Below are 16,595 nucleotides of genomic sequence, written 5' to 3'. Positions count from 1 at the left end.
CAATTTTGGGTTTGGAAGTCTTCATTTTCTTGATACAGTGCTGTTTCTTTAACCTAGATGTTCTATTTCACATAGTGCTTAGCCACTGGCACAGGGTAAGGTGCAATGAAAATATAAATTGTAGACACAAAACACCCACAGCTGTCATTTTGTAAGGCAGCCTATTAAGGACATGATTAATTTGTTCACAAATTGGAATCACATCCAGTTTCAGATTTACTGAATGGAAAGGGAGAAGCTAAATTGATGGTACTGATGTTTTATGGAAGTATGATAACCAGCTATAGTCAAGGACACAAACTTAGTGGGAAGCTGTGCAGCCCATMCCATCCAGAGCACAGCAATCAGCATTGTTCATCTCTGAGTTCCAAAAACAGCAGTAATACATTTACTCTCTAAATATCAACTCCTTTCCTGGATATATTTTTGTCATTTCAAATACCAAAATACTCAGCAAACAATCCATCCAGATGGATTTTGTTTTACCAATAATGCATGTTACATTTGTGATAATTATAAGAATCTCCACATTTTGAAAATATAATTGGCACTCACCCTTATTTCTTGAGATTTCATGATTCCTTTCCTGCTGCAATTAAAAGCAGAAAAATATATTATTTGCAGAATTAGTTATCACAAAAATCATAGACATACATGGTCCAAATGAGACCTCCACCCTGCTCCAAAGCAAAACCAACTCTACTTTGCCTGATGCCTAAAGAGTCCTATACGACCCATTTTTAAATCCCCCTAGTGTTTTCTACTCCTTTTTCCCCCTCACAATGACTGTGATTAAGTGCTGGAACACATTACCCAATGGGGCCATGCWGTCTCTGTCACTTTACCTCTGCCTTGGGATATGCTCATAATTCAGCTGCACAAGTCCCCATAAAGCTGGGACTTGTCCCTGATGTAATTCTGAAGCATGAAAGTTTACTCAAGACAGTACTCTGTCCCCAAAATTTCAAACTTTGATTTTACACAACATTTGCTCAAAAACATGTTCTTTATCTTGGGTACTACAATTCTTCAAGTATTTGCTGCTATATAASTTAATGCCAGTAAAAACAGCATTAGGAATAGGCTAAATGCAAAACACTTCTAAATTTTGTTCCATTTTAGCATAGATTTTTCTTTTAAAATTTTAACAAGAGGAAAATAGATATTTTTTTCTCTTTTGTTGCAATTTCTAATATGCATTTTTAAGCATTTAGTTTTTGATTACAAAGAACGTGCTTACTGATCAGCTAAAACTGATTACCTTTCAGTACTAATTGCACTGTTTTACTTTATCTATATGCACCAAGGATTTGTAATTATTGTGCTCCTAATAGGTTCATTTAGTCTTAAAAGCATCTGGACTATACATAGACATTTACAGAAAAAAGTTAATACTTCTAATACTCAACTAATACATATATCTTTTAGCAGTATATCTTTTGATGGCCTTTTGCCCGGTTACCATTTAAATTATTTTAGAATGACACTGATAGAAACTATCTTTGTCTGAGTAACACAGAAAAATAACAACTGAAATTAATTCTGTGCAGTCACACACCTGTTCAAATTCTAAAAAGTATGTTTGAAACAGATGTTAAAAATAAAGCCATAATCAGTAACAGAAAGACTTAAGGCTTAACAGGGACCATTAACCTAAGATCAAGGCCATCTAATATTCAGACAACTAAAACATAATTTTTTAACTTTTTTCATTTTATGAAATAACAAATAATATGGACGGTAATGAATATTTTTGTTCCTTGAAACCTGATTTTACAAATCCAAGTCAATTAYTTTTCTTGGGTTTTTCTCAAACAAATAAATATGTCAAAACCTGTATATCTGGAAAGCATGTTTTCAAATTTTTCCATGACTACGTTAGAAACTCTAGCAAGATATTTAATAAGTAAAATGTCATGTACTAGATTGTAAGGTATTTTCTCATACATATTCAGCATTTCCTCAATACAATCAATGTTATTTCCTGAAATACAGGATATGATACAACATGCTGAATTTACTAGTACCAATTTTCACGCCATTCTCATTTTCATTCTATACTAGAATTAAAGTCATAAAATAATTCCTTTCATATTTCATTCTACACTACAGTCAGCATTTGGTTTAGATCTGTCTAGTACTTTCTTCTAGCCTTTTAAAGGGGAATGTGTTTTTAATTTTTATTTTATATATCTTCAGAAGCCACAGAGTRAAACTTAATCTTTAATAGGCCAACGTAAACACAGAGGAATCTTGTTCATTATTAGCAGTCTGCACTTACAAAACTACCAAGCAGCCACCAAGATTTATACCAAGAGGTAGCCAAATTAAATTAGCATTCAGATAGTGCCATTATTAGGCTCCACGAACACTGTTAGTTCCACAAAACTCACTAGCCTTTTTTTCCTTCTTTAGTTTGAAATCAGAAGAATGGAATTTTTCGCCAACAAAGCTGCAATAGATCCTGAAGACTTAATCCAATAATTGATTATGAGATAAGAGTAGTCTTGCAGGAAAGCAATATTAAAAATCAAATATTGGTATGAAAGGAGAAGAGAAACATTGATAAGGATGAGAATTACTTTTKAGGAAGAACAAAGTGCAACAAGCTTGGCAAGACTTAGAGTAGAAATAAAATTATCCATTAAAAAAACTTGTTGAGGTTTATTTTTAATGGAATGTGTTAAGATTTCAAGGAAAGGTATTAAAGGAAAAAATCTTTTCAGATTTTTTTTTAATATCTTCATTTTTTTTTCATTTCAATTGAAGACTTTTGAGCTTCGTTTTCTCAAAATAATAAAATTTTAATTTTATGCTTCCATTAAAACTAGAAAGAAAAAACTCTGTTAGCAAATCATAGACCAGCCTTGGTGTGATATTCCATGGGCCAAGCAAGATGCTTGTTAGCAGCAAAGAGCATCCACATGGGAAGAAAAATCTATGCACCTCAAGTTATTTCAAAATTAACCAGTGATTACACTGGATGCAGCATCTCTGAAGTCAGAAAGTTGTTTTCTGCCTAGAGAAACCGTCCTATATTAGACTTTTCAACAGAAAACACAGAGTTAAAAAATGCAGAAAAATTTATACTGAGGGTGAATTAAATACAGATTCCTCCTTAATATTGAAAGATAAATTATGTGAAATATTTTCTGCAGAAAATCACTAAAAAGCAATGAATTATGCTAGYGAGCCAGTGCACCTATAACTTAGGAAAATTAATTTCAGACACTCAGGGAAATAGGAACTGCTCATCCTGATGGGAAACATACAAACAAATAAACAAATTTTTCAGTGTCCTGCAATGTAAGAGAGGTAAATGAACATTTGAAACAGTAAACAAATTGTTCATAATGACATTTATTTCCACCTGCATTTGTGCAGTGTACTAGACTGTTAAAGCAAGTTGGCCTGAAAACAACAAAATTCTCCCCATACACTGCTAGAAAATATGTAATTGTGCAAGCATTGTGGCATCAAGTAAAACATACCTTCACATAAAYACTTGTGTGGAGGACTTCATAAATCCACTATTACACATAATTGTATTATTTTGCTCATGTATTGCATTACAATATACAAACAAAATATTTTCACCCAACATGTTAACAATTGAAGGAATTTTATATATATGTATATGGAATGACTACATGAACTACAATACTATATTGTTAGCTATGACTATGAGTCATCCATAAACAGAACCAACCATTTTGCATTCCAGGATATTTCTATCAGCTTAAACATAGCAAAATAGTTTTGAATTTAATGCTCTCCAAAGGAAATAATCAAAAAGGTTGCATGGTATTTTATGCTTTTGTGTTGCATTATACTGTATCAGCCTGATGAAATGTATCGATGCAGAACAGATTAGAACTGTAAAGAAACCTTTCCTGTGTGCCCAAAAGGCTGAATTTRAAGTAAACTTTTCAAAGTATGGTGGATGAAAGTGGAGACAATGTCAGATTTCCTGCTATGTTTGTGAACTAAAAAAAAAAAAATCACAAATGGTTGACCACACAAATTACTATTGTTACAAATGAGAATTTATAAACTATTTGGAATATAAATCTATTAAAAAACTTATTTAAATACACACCAATGCTTTTCCAAGGTATAAAAGCTCCCTTTCTAGTGTTATTTGCTTTTTTGTCTTAATACAGAAATACTATCAACACCTCTTAAAACACCCCAACATTTTGACATCGTTGTTCAGAAATGCAATGCTTACTAAATAAGGTTGGCATAGTATCAAGTCTTATTTAGAAAGGCTTCATATTAGCGATAAGGGGTGCAGAGAAGGATGGTCAAAGGGACTCTTAGTTTACTTCTTGATTCCAAATCTTTCTTTATAAGAAAGACCAGACCTGATCTGTAAAGGTAGATGACATTCTAGGACAAAGAAAATATGCCAACCACTTAAGAAGCAGTAAATCTCATTTCTTAGCCCTATTTTAATATGTATCATGATTTTCTTTTTCCTTTTTGAAAAAAGATTAGTGTTTATAAACCTTGGGTTTTGCACATGGAAGCATAGTAACTTCCATTTAATTCTGTGTTTTTCAAAAGACAAACTACATAACTGTTGCATCCAGAACTTCACTTATCTGTCTGCCTGAATCATCTGCTGAGTATCTTGGTATGTGTCTGCCAGAGTGGGCTGCTCGTAAAGAGGAGCCTTATTTTGTCTGCAAAACTCAAAGCCTCTTTGCCATGCTGGCTCTATTTAAAAACTATCTGCTGAATTAATGGAMTTCCTAAAATAAACAAAGCACTAATTAGTGTAAAACATATGGTAGATTGTCCTTGACATGTGACAAAAATTTAAATAATTCAATAAACATAAACCATTAATTACAGAAACTGATTAAAAAAGGAGTGCAAAGTTACTTGCTTGTTTGATATTTTATAATGAAAAGTTACCATTAGTCATATAATAAAATATGGTGAAAATGCATTGCAATTCTTGTTTCATTTGTTTGCATTGAAAACAAAGTTTCTGTTTTCATTACCTTTGAGGCTAATTCTGCAGTAGGGATACATTGTTACTACAGAATAACTACAAACAATAGTAGGTTTGTTTTGTTTTTTTTAAAGGAATAATTGCTATTAAAAAAAAATCTGTAAGAGAGGTACCAAAATAGTATTGTTAAAATATGCACAAGCTAGAGTAGTAGAATTAACAACATATTCACTTAAATTAATACAACATCGTTAGTTACATGAAATCTGAATTACAAATGTACAGAAACTTTTTATTCATGGGTGAAATAGCAGCATGGTCACAGCCAYAGAGTGCAAGCACACATAGGGCACAAAGCAATCTGGTAAACTATTCTCAGACACAATTTGATCAATGACATTAGGCTGAACATTTGTGTTTCAAAGAAGTTTCACAGAACCAGACTTCAGCAGACTCTTAGCAACTGCAGTACAATTGCAATTTAAACTACAAATGCATGCAAAGCAGAAGCAATGGCATTTACATTTGTAAAGCCATTCTGTTAAGCAGCCATAAGCAAGGCTTTGCTTTCTATGGCAAGGAAGAAAGAATGTGCAAAAAGTGAACCATTTTCCTGTTGCTCTTGTCAGAACCSTATTTACTGCGGAGAGCTTTTTAGTTTAATATTTGAAGCAGGATTCTTGAACTGGTGTTCTGCATACACAGCCCAGCTTTCTTAGAGATTGCCACCATTTATAGCAGCAAATTCTGAGAAAATAACATGCCACAGGTTGTTCTTGTATTGATTAAGGCATCACATGAATATAAGATTGTGTGAAGGAAACGAGATGTGAAGCAAGGTTGCTAGGCAAACATAAGGTAATACATAAAGCTGCAGAAGTTCTCAGAATTAATGGCATTCCCAGGAGTATTACTAAATATTACAGTCTTAAAAGTCTTACAGGCCTCTGGAGAAAATATGAAGTCTTGAATTCATAAATCTATGAGAAAGCAACCCAACAGTATTTGGAGAGCCTGGATCCAAGGGTGAAGTATTTGTCATTAAAACCAAAACCAAATCAAAAAAAKCCCAGCCACAGAGAGGGGGAAGGGGGAACTGCAAAACACACTGATTTGGTTCTTGGTTTGCTAACTGAGATCCCTGAGGAACATTAAGAACAATCATGGCAGACCCAGCAAGGTGAGTTGGAAGCAGCTGTTCCTCTCTGCAATGCAGATTATAATCCCCTAAAAGCAAAGGGGAATCACAGAGGAAATAAAGATGAAGAAGTCCAGCACCAGCTCGTCCACATTCTCTGAAGGAAAACTATCTCTAGATCAGGCTTTAACAAAGTGTGTGATTTCCATGGATGGAAAATGGAGAGAAGTTCTACACAACAGCTAATCCACCGGGTTTTTTTTCCTATTTGGACCTTTCCGACACAAAAGCAAATAACCTAGATGGTTGCAAGGGCACATATTATTTTAAAGGCAGCCTAAAGCAGAGCTAACAAAGCCTTTGTCCTCAAGATGAAACAGTTTTGGGCTAAAGTTATTGTCTAAATCCCAATATTCTTCAGTACCAACTGAACTGAAGCAGCTTCCTGCTAATGCTAATGACACAATCATACTGTTTATAACAAATATATACACCATGTATTGCATTTTACAAAATAACCTTTCTTTTTTAACATAGGCAGAGTCAGTTAGATCTGTACACTTTCAAGGCAAGCACAATTCCTTTTTGTGGATTGTTCACAGTTGATGTAGACACATTTCCTAAAACCACTGCCTGGTGTAAAAAGACCAGCGTCCAGCAGGCTGTTGGTAGCTCCCAAGACAAATAAGCACCCCATAGAACCTATAAGCCCTGATTACTCTTGCAGTTCAAAGGCAGCTGAGTAGTAACTTTAGGTTTTATCTTTAAATTCATGGATTCCTATTGCACTAAATCCGGGGTTTAGTAGGACTGTAAAGTTTCCCATCTTTCTGGTTGTTGTTTCCAATGTAAAACCCTGTCCAAGAGGATGATTCTACAGGCCCAGTAAAATTGTAGGGAAAAGCCAAACAAATTCCTTCATTTTACTGAAGCACACAAAGGCTAATTTTCCAAATTTTGTCATTTTTCCACAATAAAAATAATCTAATGAAATCTACATGGTGACTTCAAGGATGAATTCTTTCACCGACTGTTACTCTACTATCTATACACCTCATTATCATCAGCTATTCTAGAACTGGTCACAATTCTGAGCTGAATAGGAAAAAAAATATAGAATATGCACAGAAGGTTACTTTGTGTAGATTTCTTAGGTAGCTCACTCTTACAGAAATACAGTGTTACCACAGCTTCTCTAATATGATGTCTTCATACCTTGTTCTTTGATGACAGACCAAATTAATTCAAAATTTACAAGCATATAAGCAGTTTCATAGCATATGACAGAAAAACACTTTACCAATTTTATATTGCTTGCAGTGTGGCTGGTCTTACAATGCTTTAAGCATTAAAATGCTTAATGCACGGTTTAAGCAGTGAAAGAAAGATGCAGTGAAAAGTATACTTTTGCATTGAAACATGCTCTACTATGAACAAAACCACTTATATACTGAAGATTGCACAAGCCAATTTATGTAGCTAAATCCAGCCTACARCTCTCCTTAGCTAAGCTGGAGGAGTTAGGTAAATAATGACTTTACAGAAATAATTATTGCTATTTGTGCATAGTTTGCATTAAACTTTACATGCTCAGACACTTGGTGTAGAATTACTTTCCCATGCATAGCCAGCATGAGATGTAGTTTCTTCAAGTCCACCAAGAAATGCAGTAACACAGGGCAGTTGATGAGGTACTGCAGGTGAATATACTTATCTGATATATCTCAGAAACTGCTCATATTCAGTGCAAATATATTTATTTTGCAATTATCTGAGAACAATCCAGATTTGAATAGGCAAAGGAGGAGGAAAGATATCTCCAAGAAGCAAAACGTTAGCACATCTCTGAATTATCACTGGAAATTCTAGGATACAGTGTTTAATGGGTATTCTATTATCTCCCCATTACATGAGTTCCTAAAATTCCAGGTAGCCTCACAATTACTGAACAGTAGTGTATTTCCTGACAATATAGTGCTATTTAAAACAAAAAAAAAAAAAAAAAAAAAAACAAAAAAAAAAAAAAAACAAAAAAAAAAAAGGAAGCTACTGCAGATGGATCTCAGCCACAGTATTCCCAGTGACATTAATGGAAGCAATTTGCCTAAAACCCCTATTCATTTTTCTTTTTAAATTTCAGAGGTGGTTTTAAGTGCAATTTTCTAAAACCACATAATGTATTTTGCCTTTTATTATTCAGCCTGTCTGAGGCTCATTCAGATCTTATTTTTCCTCCTGGCAGATTTTCTGTACAGATAGAAGAAAATTTGCAGGAAGAATGACAATTAGAGACTATAAACATGAGAGCATAAACATCAATTACTTTCTTACAATCCAGGAATGCAAGTAATATTTAGTCTGCATTAAGACATAATTATGGGTAAAATTGTACWCTATCTACCAGTGTTGATTAAAACCAGTGTGCTGAGACATTGCTAGGAATAAGTTTGTTTCTACCATTCATCTTATAAGGGCAGATGAGGTAGAGTTGCAAAGCTAAAGAGAAGCTCATGAAATGAATATTAAGCAATTGCACCTGCCCTTTTGTAAAGTGTTCAACTCTATATTTGAGAAATACATTCGTTTAAACCGGAGATTTGATGAAATGGTGGGTTATATTGTATTACCCACTGTGTGACATTTAGGAAACTAGAAAGTAAAATTAGGATCATATTTTCTTCTACTGAATCTTAGAAAATGCAAGTTTAACTCAGTACTTGATTGGTGAACTTCAACTAATTTTTCAAAATGAATTATGAAGTGCAGCTATACACTCTGCAGACATACTAACAATTGATCACAGTTTTCCTACTGTGTGGTAGACAATGTACTGTAAAGATTTTAGTTATTTYCTCTTGGCATTCATGTTGGAAACAATTAGTTTAAAAAAAAAGTTTTCAGAGAGCTGAAATAACAATCCACTAAATTGCTGAAGTTCTAACCTAATGGATAATATTGTGCTTTTAATTATAATTCTTTCTTTATACATATATGTATACATATAAAGACATCTATTTTTCTTCTCTGCCTTGGACTGATACAAGCAAACAAAAATAAAATCAGGTTTTGTGAATAATAAACTAAAAATAATAACTTTCAAATATTTCCTGACCAAAGCATGACTGATGTATCCCATCTAACTATGGAGTAGATCTCAGGAAGCAAACAAGACAGATGTATCCAAATGGAAAGTTCTGTTCTTTACTAATTCCTAACAATAAACCATCAAAAGAAATCTTTGAAAATTTGAAGGCATAGAAAATATTAAGGTTTAGAATATATTTGAAGATTCACTAATTTATTTGAAAAGCATGCTTTACTCTTTACCCAGTTAGAGGAGGAATGAAAGAATGATGAAATAAATAGGTGCCCTTATATGGAAAGTCAGACTGACCAATGCAACTGTTTGTCAGACCTTTATAAAAAACACCACAAACTATCTGCAGTGGCATTAGTCTTTAACAAATTTGGGGATCAGTTTATTGCAATACAGTAGTTACKATTTCAGAATTGTAGCATCAAATTATGCAATACCAAATAAAGATAGATATATAAACAAGTTGAATAAATTTTCTTTAGATAATGTAATGTTAGTGCTTTATTACTTGCATTGATGCATGACAACAATCTGCAGGTGACAGTAATAGAAATTAATGGCAGTTTCATGAAACGAGTGAAATGAAAATTGCACTGATGCCTCAAGAGAGTGATAGGCCTTACTTGTCCCTAGAAAATAGACTTGAATCACAGGCGGCCTATTCCAGGTTACATAATCAGAGTTATAAACAATACATCAAACAAATGACTAATAATTTTTGTTTTCATTGGAAAAAAGGGACACCAACTACATTTGTTAGATTTTTCTTATTTGAATTAATATTTTGTTAGAACACATTGGGAAGGAGAATTCACTTCCATAGAGTGCTTGATAGAATTGGCAATGAACATTAAGCAGAAGCTATTAAAATGTTATAGAAATATTTATTGCTATTCAACTTAGTTCACATAAATGTACTGTTCATCCATTGTATTGTTTATACATTGTGTTAATTTATAGAGACAGTATAAATGCAGTTAAACATAGTCAATGACGTGTAATAAATGAAAACTGAAAAATTACAAAGAAATAAAGAAGAYGTGTCAACTGAAACAAAAATCTCTTACTCATCTCTTGCCTCTCATGAGACACCACTTCAAGTACTGTGTTCCACACAGTGATCTTTAAGATACCTTCAAGGCCAAACCATGCTATGATTCTGTGAGCAATTTTAACAAAATAAAATAGCAACATTTCTGCATTAGTAAAGTTTGGAAGAGCTTTTTTTGAATTTTATGTTTTAGGCATTAAGCATCCATGTTCTAAAAGCTATAGTTATTTAACCATAGTCATATCAATGCATAACAATAGGAAAAAAGATTCAATTAAGGCATCTCTTTTTTAGGCTATCATTATGCTCTACATTTTCTTTGCACCAGGCCTAAGGACAGAAACCAAAACCTTTAATGTTTTCAATGGACATCCTATCCTCTATTTTTGGAAGGAGACTGGGGCTTTTTGTTGTTGCTACTAAAGCTGCTGTTTGGTTTTTTTCATTATGGGAAATTAATCTGAAACTGAAAGAAACTGCATTCCCTTAGCTCATAGTTGAAGGGATTTGAGTACACTGATGGATGAATTGCTCTTGTCTGGCATGATTTCCCATGGAATCCGTTATCAGGAACAAATACAATGCCCTGAGCTGGACTACTTATATGATCCYACCAGTAATTATAAAAGAGAAAAAAATAACATGTCATAGCAACTAGTGTAATCCAGCAGTCACTATACCCAGAACTGAAGGCATTTTAGGGAAGCACAGTCTATTTCAGAAAGTTCACAAGGCAAGAGGACTTTCTGACTGATATTTTGCTTCATAAACAATGGGGATGAAGTAACAGTTTGTCAGTTGCAAAAGTCTCAAAAGGAAAGGCTGCTGAAGAAAGCCAAATCAAATACACCTAAATCTAATATACGTAAATACAGATCAATGCTTCTCACCATGGCTCCTTGCAAAGATTTMAAATGAAAAACTTTAAACTGATCAGGAATATAAATGCTAAAGAAATTGCTTAGATATTGTGATAGCAAATATTTGTACTTCAAGATAACAAAAGCCATAGTTCACATGAAATACAGATGGGTTGTTTAACCTGACATCTTGGAAAGACAAAAATCAGAACAGTGTTTTTGTAAGTGACAAAATCAGTGGCTACCRCAAAAGAAAAAAAAAAAAAAWGTATAGTAGTATTTCAATAAATACGATTTTATCTAAAAAAAAAAATCAGATTTGTGCTCTCACTGCACATCACACATTTAGTAAAAGATAAGCAATAAAGAGCTAAGACTAGTGAGATTTTTTCCCAGTACTAAAGAGATTTTTTTCTGAACTTGTTTTTCTACCACACAAAGTATAGAAATAAAATTATTAAAGATGTTTTATAGTATATATATTGAAAAGAAACCTAGATGATGTTCTACCTAACCAAACTAATTGGGGCCAATTTAAAAGGAGTCTAATAGTGCACAATTACTGTAATTTGATTTTATACTAAAGCCMAATGTAACAAACAGTTTTCTTCCTTTTAGTGCTGTATACCAATGTTAGAGTTCCTCTATTGGGAATACATCACTGTATGCATGCACAGTATACYAATGTTTAAAACTAGTGAGTTGACCTTGGCTGGATGCCAGCACCCTCCACAGCTGCTCTATCACTCCCCTCTGCAAGTGGGCAAGGGGGAGAAAATATAATGAAAGGTTTGGGAGCTAAGGACCAGAAGAGATCACTCAGCAAATACTAGCATGGACAAAACAGACTAGTATTAACTGAATTTATTACTAACAAAATCAGAGCAGGATAACACGAAGTAAAATAAGACCTTTAAAACATCTCCCCCCACTCCTCCCTCCTTCCTGAGCTCTACCTCTTTTGCTCCAGCAGTGCAGAGAGATGGGGGATCAGGATTTTGGTCAGTTCATCACACATTGTTTCTGCCATTGTTCAGGGAGAGGAGCCCTTCCCCTGCTCCAGCATGGGGTCCCTCCCCCAGGACACAGTCCTCCATGAAATTCTCCAAAGTGCATCCAATCCCTTCTGCAACAGTTCTCCACAAAATGCTGCAAATTGAATCATGGGTCACTCCTCCACAGGATGCAGTCCTTCAGGCACAGCCTGCTCCAACGCAGGTTCACCATGGGGTCACAAGTTCTTCCTACCAGAAGAACTGCCTCAGCATGAGCTCCTCTCTCCATGGGTCTGCAGGTCTGGCCCAGACCCTGCCCAGCACGGGTTTCCTGCAGGTTTCCAGCCTCCTTTCAGGCATCYACTTGCTTTGGTGTCAGTCTCCTCCATGGGTGGATCTCTGCATCCCCRTGATCTRCCATRGGGAGCACAGSTGCAGGAGCACAGCTGCAGGAGAATCTCGGCTGGGGCACRTGGAGCACCTCCTCCCCATCCTTCRCACARYRYTGSTGTCTGCAGAGCTGTTCCCCTCAAATATTCCCACCCCACTCTTCACTTAGTCCAGTTACATTTGCACAATACATTTTTTTTTCCTATTTCTTAAATGTGTAATCACAGAAGGAGCACCACYRTTTCTGCCRGGCTCAGCCTTGGCCAGCAGTGKGTCCATCCTGGAGCCCGCTCCCATTGGCTCTGCCGGACAAAGGGGAAGCTTCTGGCAACTTCTCACAGGAGCCACCCCCTGCAGGCCTCCTGCTATGAACCTCCTGCTAACCCAACACAAAAACAAATGCTTTAACCACATAATTATCTTCATTTAAAACCACAATTTAATAGCTAACTAGAATCAGTGGTGAAAAATAAGCCATAAGCTTAGCGGATCATTATTTAGTTTAAAAAAAGTCTGGGGTACAGCCGAGTTTGTCTACAGATCAACAGAATTGTTATACATCATGTTCATTATTTAATATTATTTTTATATTGATTTTTACATATTATAAGCATTGTCTATCCATGCCACAGGCTATAGCTTTCATTTTAAGAAACCAAAATAATAAAGGCTAATATAGATAATAAAAGTCTACATCTTCTAGGTTATAAATATAGGCATTAAATCCACAGGGAAAATGGCTGAGAAAAAGAAGCAATGGAAAAGAATAAATTAAAGCATTTGTCTGATAGAAAAAAAGAAATAAACAGATGGAATTAAATTACAGAGTAGTCTTGAGGACCCAATGAATAAGAGGCAACAAGGAAGCCATGGAAAAGAGCCAGATCTCATAAACATACACTTCAAGTATCTGGCCTCTTTCATGATACTAGAAATCTAAATTGTACAAATTTTAACAGGAGCAAATCACCYCAAGTAATATATCAACCAAMTCTCTCCTGGTTTTGTTTTGCCATYACTGCAGTTGGAATTCGTGATGACAATTTGCCATCATTTCCAATTCTTGATTAGGATTCATATTCTCTTATGATTTTGTTTACATGGAATCCCAAACACCAGGAAGATAAAAGAAACCATTTCTTATCTATTCAAGGGTAACTGGAAATCCTCTTCCTAGGATTCCATGTGAGAAGGCCAAGCTGACTACTGATGGAAGATAAATACATTGCCCCCATACACCACCATGTTGTACTTTATTCTTTGTTGCCAACCTGGCATGTGAAATTAAAAAATAATATCAATCAAAAGGTAGAGAATACATGTGAATCTTATCATCCCTCAAAATATTTGGTTGAGATTAATCTTTTCCACAGTGATGATGTTCAGTAACAGGAACAAAAAAGCAAGAGGCACAGTCCAATAGATAAGATGTACATTTGCTCCCTCAGTGGCCCTCTTGATCTGACTGCAAGTCTATAGATAGCCTTTGTTAATAAGTACCAGCAGGCATCTTGAAAGGAGCAATCAGCCCCATCTTAATTCTAGATTTTGACACTCCAGCCCCCAGTGACAGACTAGTCGGAAGAAGGATTATAGAAGAAATTTTACAGAGAGATTTTGGAAGCAACTTTCCTAAGACTTAAAAAATGCTTTAAGCATGTGGTGGAAGATATCAATTAAACATTTTATTTTTGCTATAAGCTTATTAGTGCACCATGATTGTATAGGATTTAAAAAAAAATTACCCATGCCTTTTTAATGTTATTGCCGACAGGAAAAATCAAAGTAGAATGCAGAATTCCCTCCCTCTCCTGAGAAAAAGAAAATAAAATCTAAAAGAAACATAAAACTTCTTGACTACATTTAGAAAAGTGACGGGGGGGGGGGGGGGGCGCGAGGAGGAAGTAAAAGCAAGTTTTGCTACTTCTAATCCAGGAATTTGCATAGGACATAGATACTGTGCCCATGGAACCTCAGAAGGAAGAAAATTCTCTTGTTACTTTAGAGATGAAAGCAGCACGGACATGACCAGGAGAAGCTCTGTTCTTAGACCTCACAATTCACTGCTCATCTTCAACAGATTTTTTCCCTTCTCCCTCTAGGACAGGGGATTTTAGAGGATCAAACTTTATGACTTCRCAGATCCTACAAGCAAACAGATTTTCCAGATAGACACTGTGAACTACAAACCTCAGGTTTTTTTGGAGACCAGACAACACAGGGAAATCAGAGACTACTTTTGAATCCTGGAATACTATTTTCTGTGCATTTCTTTCTTGATCGTGACATCCTAAATGAGGATAAAGTCATTGAACACTCTGTCTGTCTACATCTCATAGGAGTTTCAGTGCTGTTATTGAGGGAGAACATTTTTTAACCTTTGGGCAAAAACCTAGAAGTAAAATATGGGTTTTTTTCTGTGCTTTGTGCTTAGGCATTCAAATTTGCCTCTAATAACCTGGGACAGGTGTTTACATTTTTCTCTTGCTTTGTTTCATTCAGACAAAGTCCTTATTGCTTAAACACCTCTAAACTGTACCTAATTCTAATGTAATGTAAACCCCTCTAAATTGACCTAGTCCTGAGGCCTAATTTAATGTGAATCGGGGTTGAACTGACAAATTGAGCAGCAGACAGCAACAGTGAGAAGGGAAGGAGAGAGGAAAAAGGGAGAGAAGCAGGGTTTTTGCAGGAAGTTAAAAGAAGTATTTGAGTCTGGAGAAACATCACAGACAAGCGTGGGAGCTGCACATCTGACTCAGTTCTCCTTAGCCCTTTGGTAAAACAAGATGAAATCAGGACAAGGCTGGGAAGGGTTTGAATCAGCAGATCAGCAGGTGCCAGTGAAAGCTGGTAAAAGCAAAGCACACCCCTTTAACTGCATCCTCCACACCCGCCTGCTCAGCTGGACAGCAGAACCCCTTTCCTGCTGGAGCTTCAGGCACAGACCTGGACACAGGCCTGGGCTAAGGCTGAGGCTCAGGCTGAGTGCTGATTTTCTGGGATTCTCCCCACTTCTCTCTGTTCCCAGGTCCCCCCAAGCCCATCCCTACCCTTGCTGACATGGCAGTGCTTGCTCTCAGTGCGGGGCTACATCCCTGACTATTGGGATTGTCACCATCCTAACCCCGTAAAATCAAAATTAGGACAAAGGAAAAGGAGTCCAGGGGACGAGGACTAAATTACACCTTCACCAACTGSCCCTGGGGACTCAATCTGAGCTGCTGCCCACAGGTGAGCAGACCATTAACAACGAGGTGCTGTCAGCAGCATTATTCCCTGATAAACCACACGAATCACCTGGCTTGCCAAGGAGGGCTGTACGTGCATGTGTTAGATACGCAGAGCTGGCATGCTCTGGACTATGCATATGGATATACAGGCTATATTCCATATTTCTTAGTGTTTGACAGAATCGGCATCCAACAGTTGCCATTCTGTTGGCWGCCGCCTGCCTGTTTATACCTGGAAATCTCAGAGCATGCACTCCTTCACCAAAACCATTGCATAAACATTGGTCTCTGACAGAGGCAYGCAAATTGCAAGAAGAAAATTCATTAGGATGCTAAAAATGCTTCCTAACGATTTCAGGTGGGAACCTAGGTGTTAACAAATTGCTCACAATATTTCAGCAGCAATGAAAGAAGACTCCCAAATGGAAAGTGCCTTACAAACTTTTCCAATGTTTTGACAAATGAAGAACCAAGGATTACCTGGCTTAACAAGAAATTCTCATGCTGTTCAGACACAGCCTAGTATTTTTCAACATAAYCACATATTACCACAAGCGTAAGCCGTAGCAGTTAAACAATGTAGTTAAACAAGGGAAGAGAATAGAAATAAGGCAAATGGTTGTCCCAGACCATGTCCACCCAGTTTTTAAATATCTGCAAGGATGAAGGCTTGACARGCTCTCTGGGCAAACTGTTCCAGTGCTGAGTTACCTTCACACTGAAATAACATTTTCTYATGCATGAAGTTTTTCCCTATTTATAAAGTATTTTCCAATGAATGCTATTCTTATGCTTCCAGGTTATTAAATATATAGACTAAATTCCTACTTGTAATTTCTGTGCATGAGAAGCTGAAATCATTCCTAAT

At 35.8% G+C, this 16,595-nt stretch overlaps 1 protein-coding gene across 2 annotated transcripts in view; it reads right to left on the bottom strand.

Annotated features, from left to right (window-relative positions):
- The window catches only part of FSTL5 (follistatin like 5), a 266,833-nt gene that overhangs the window by 225,528 nt on the left and 24,710 nt on the right, over positions 1 to 16,595 (bottom strand). For both annotated transcript variants that reach the window (XM_057375528.1, XM_057375537.1), the window contains exon 3: positions 556 to 589. In XM_057375528.1, the coding sequence (XP_057231511.1) occupies positions 556 to 589 (34 nt within the window). The remainder of the gene's footprint in view (positions 1 to 555; positions 590 to 16,595) is intronic.

Source organism: Malurus melanocephalus, unplaced genomic scaffold, assembly GCF_030028575.1.
Source record: "Malurus melanocephalus ecotype Western Australia unplaced genomic scaffold, MMel_1.1 scaffold_9, whole genome shotgun sequence".
NCBI lineage: Eukaryota > Metazoa > Chordata > Aves > Passeriformes > Maluridae > Malurus > Malurus melanocephalus.
The sequence above is the reverse complement of the archived record's forward strand: the minus strand, read 5'-3'. Positions and strand labels throughout refer to the sequence as shown.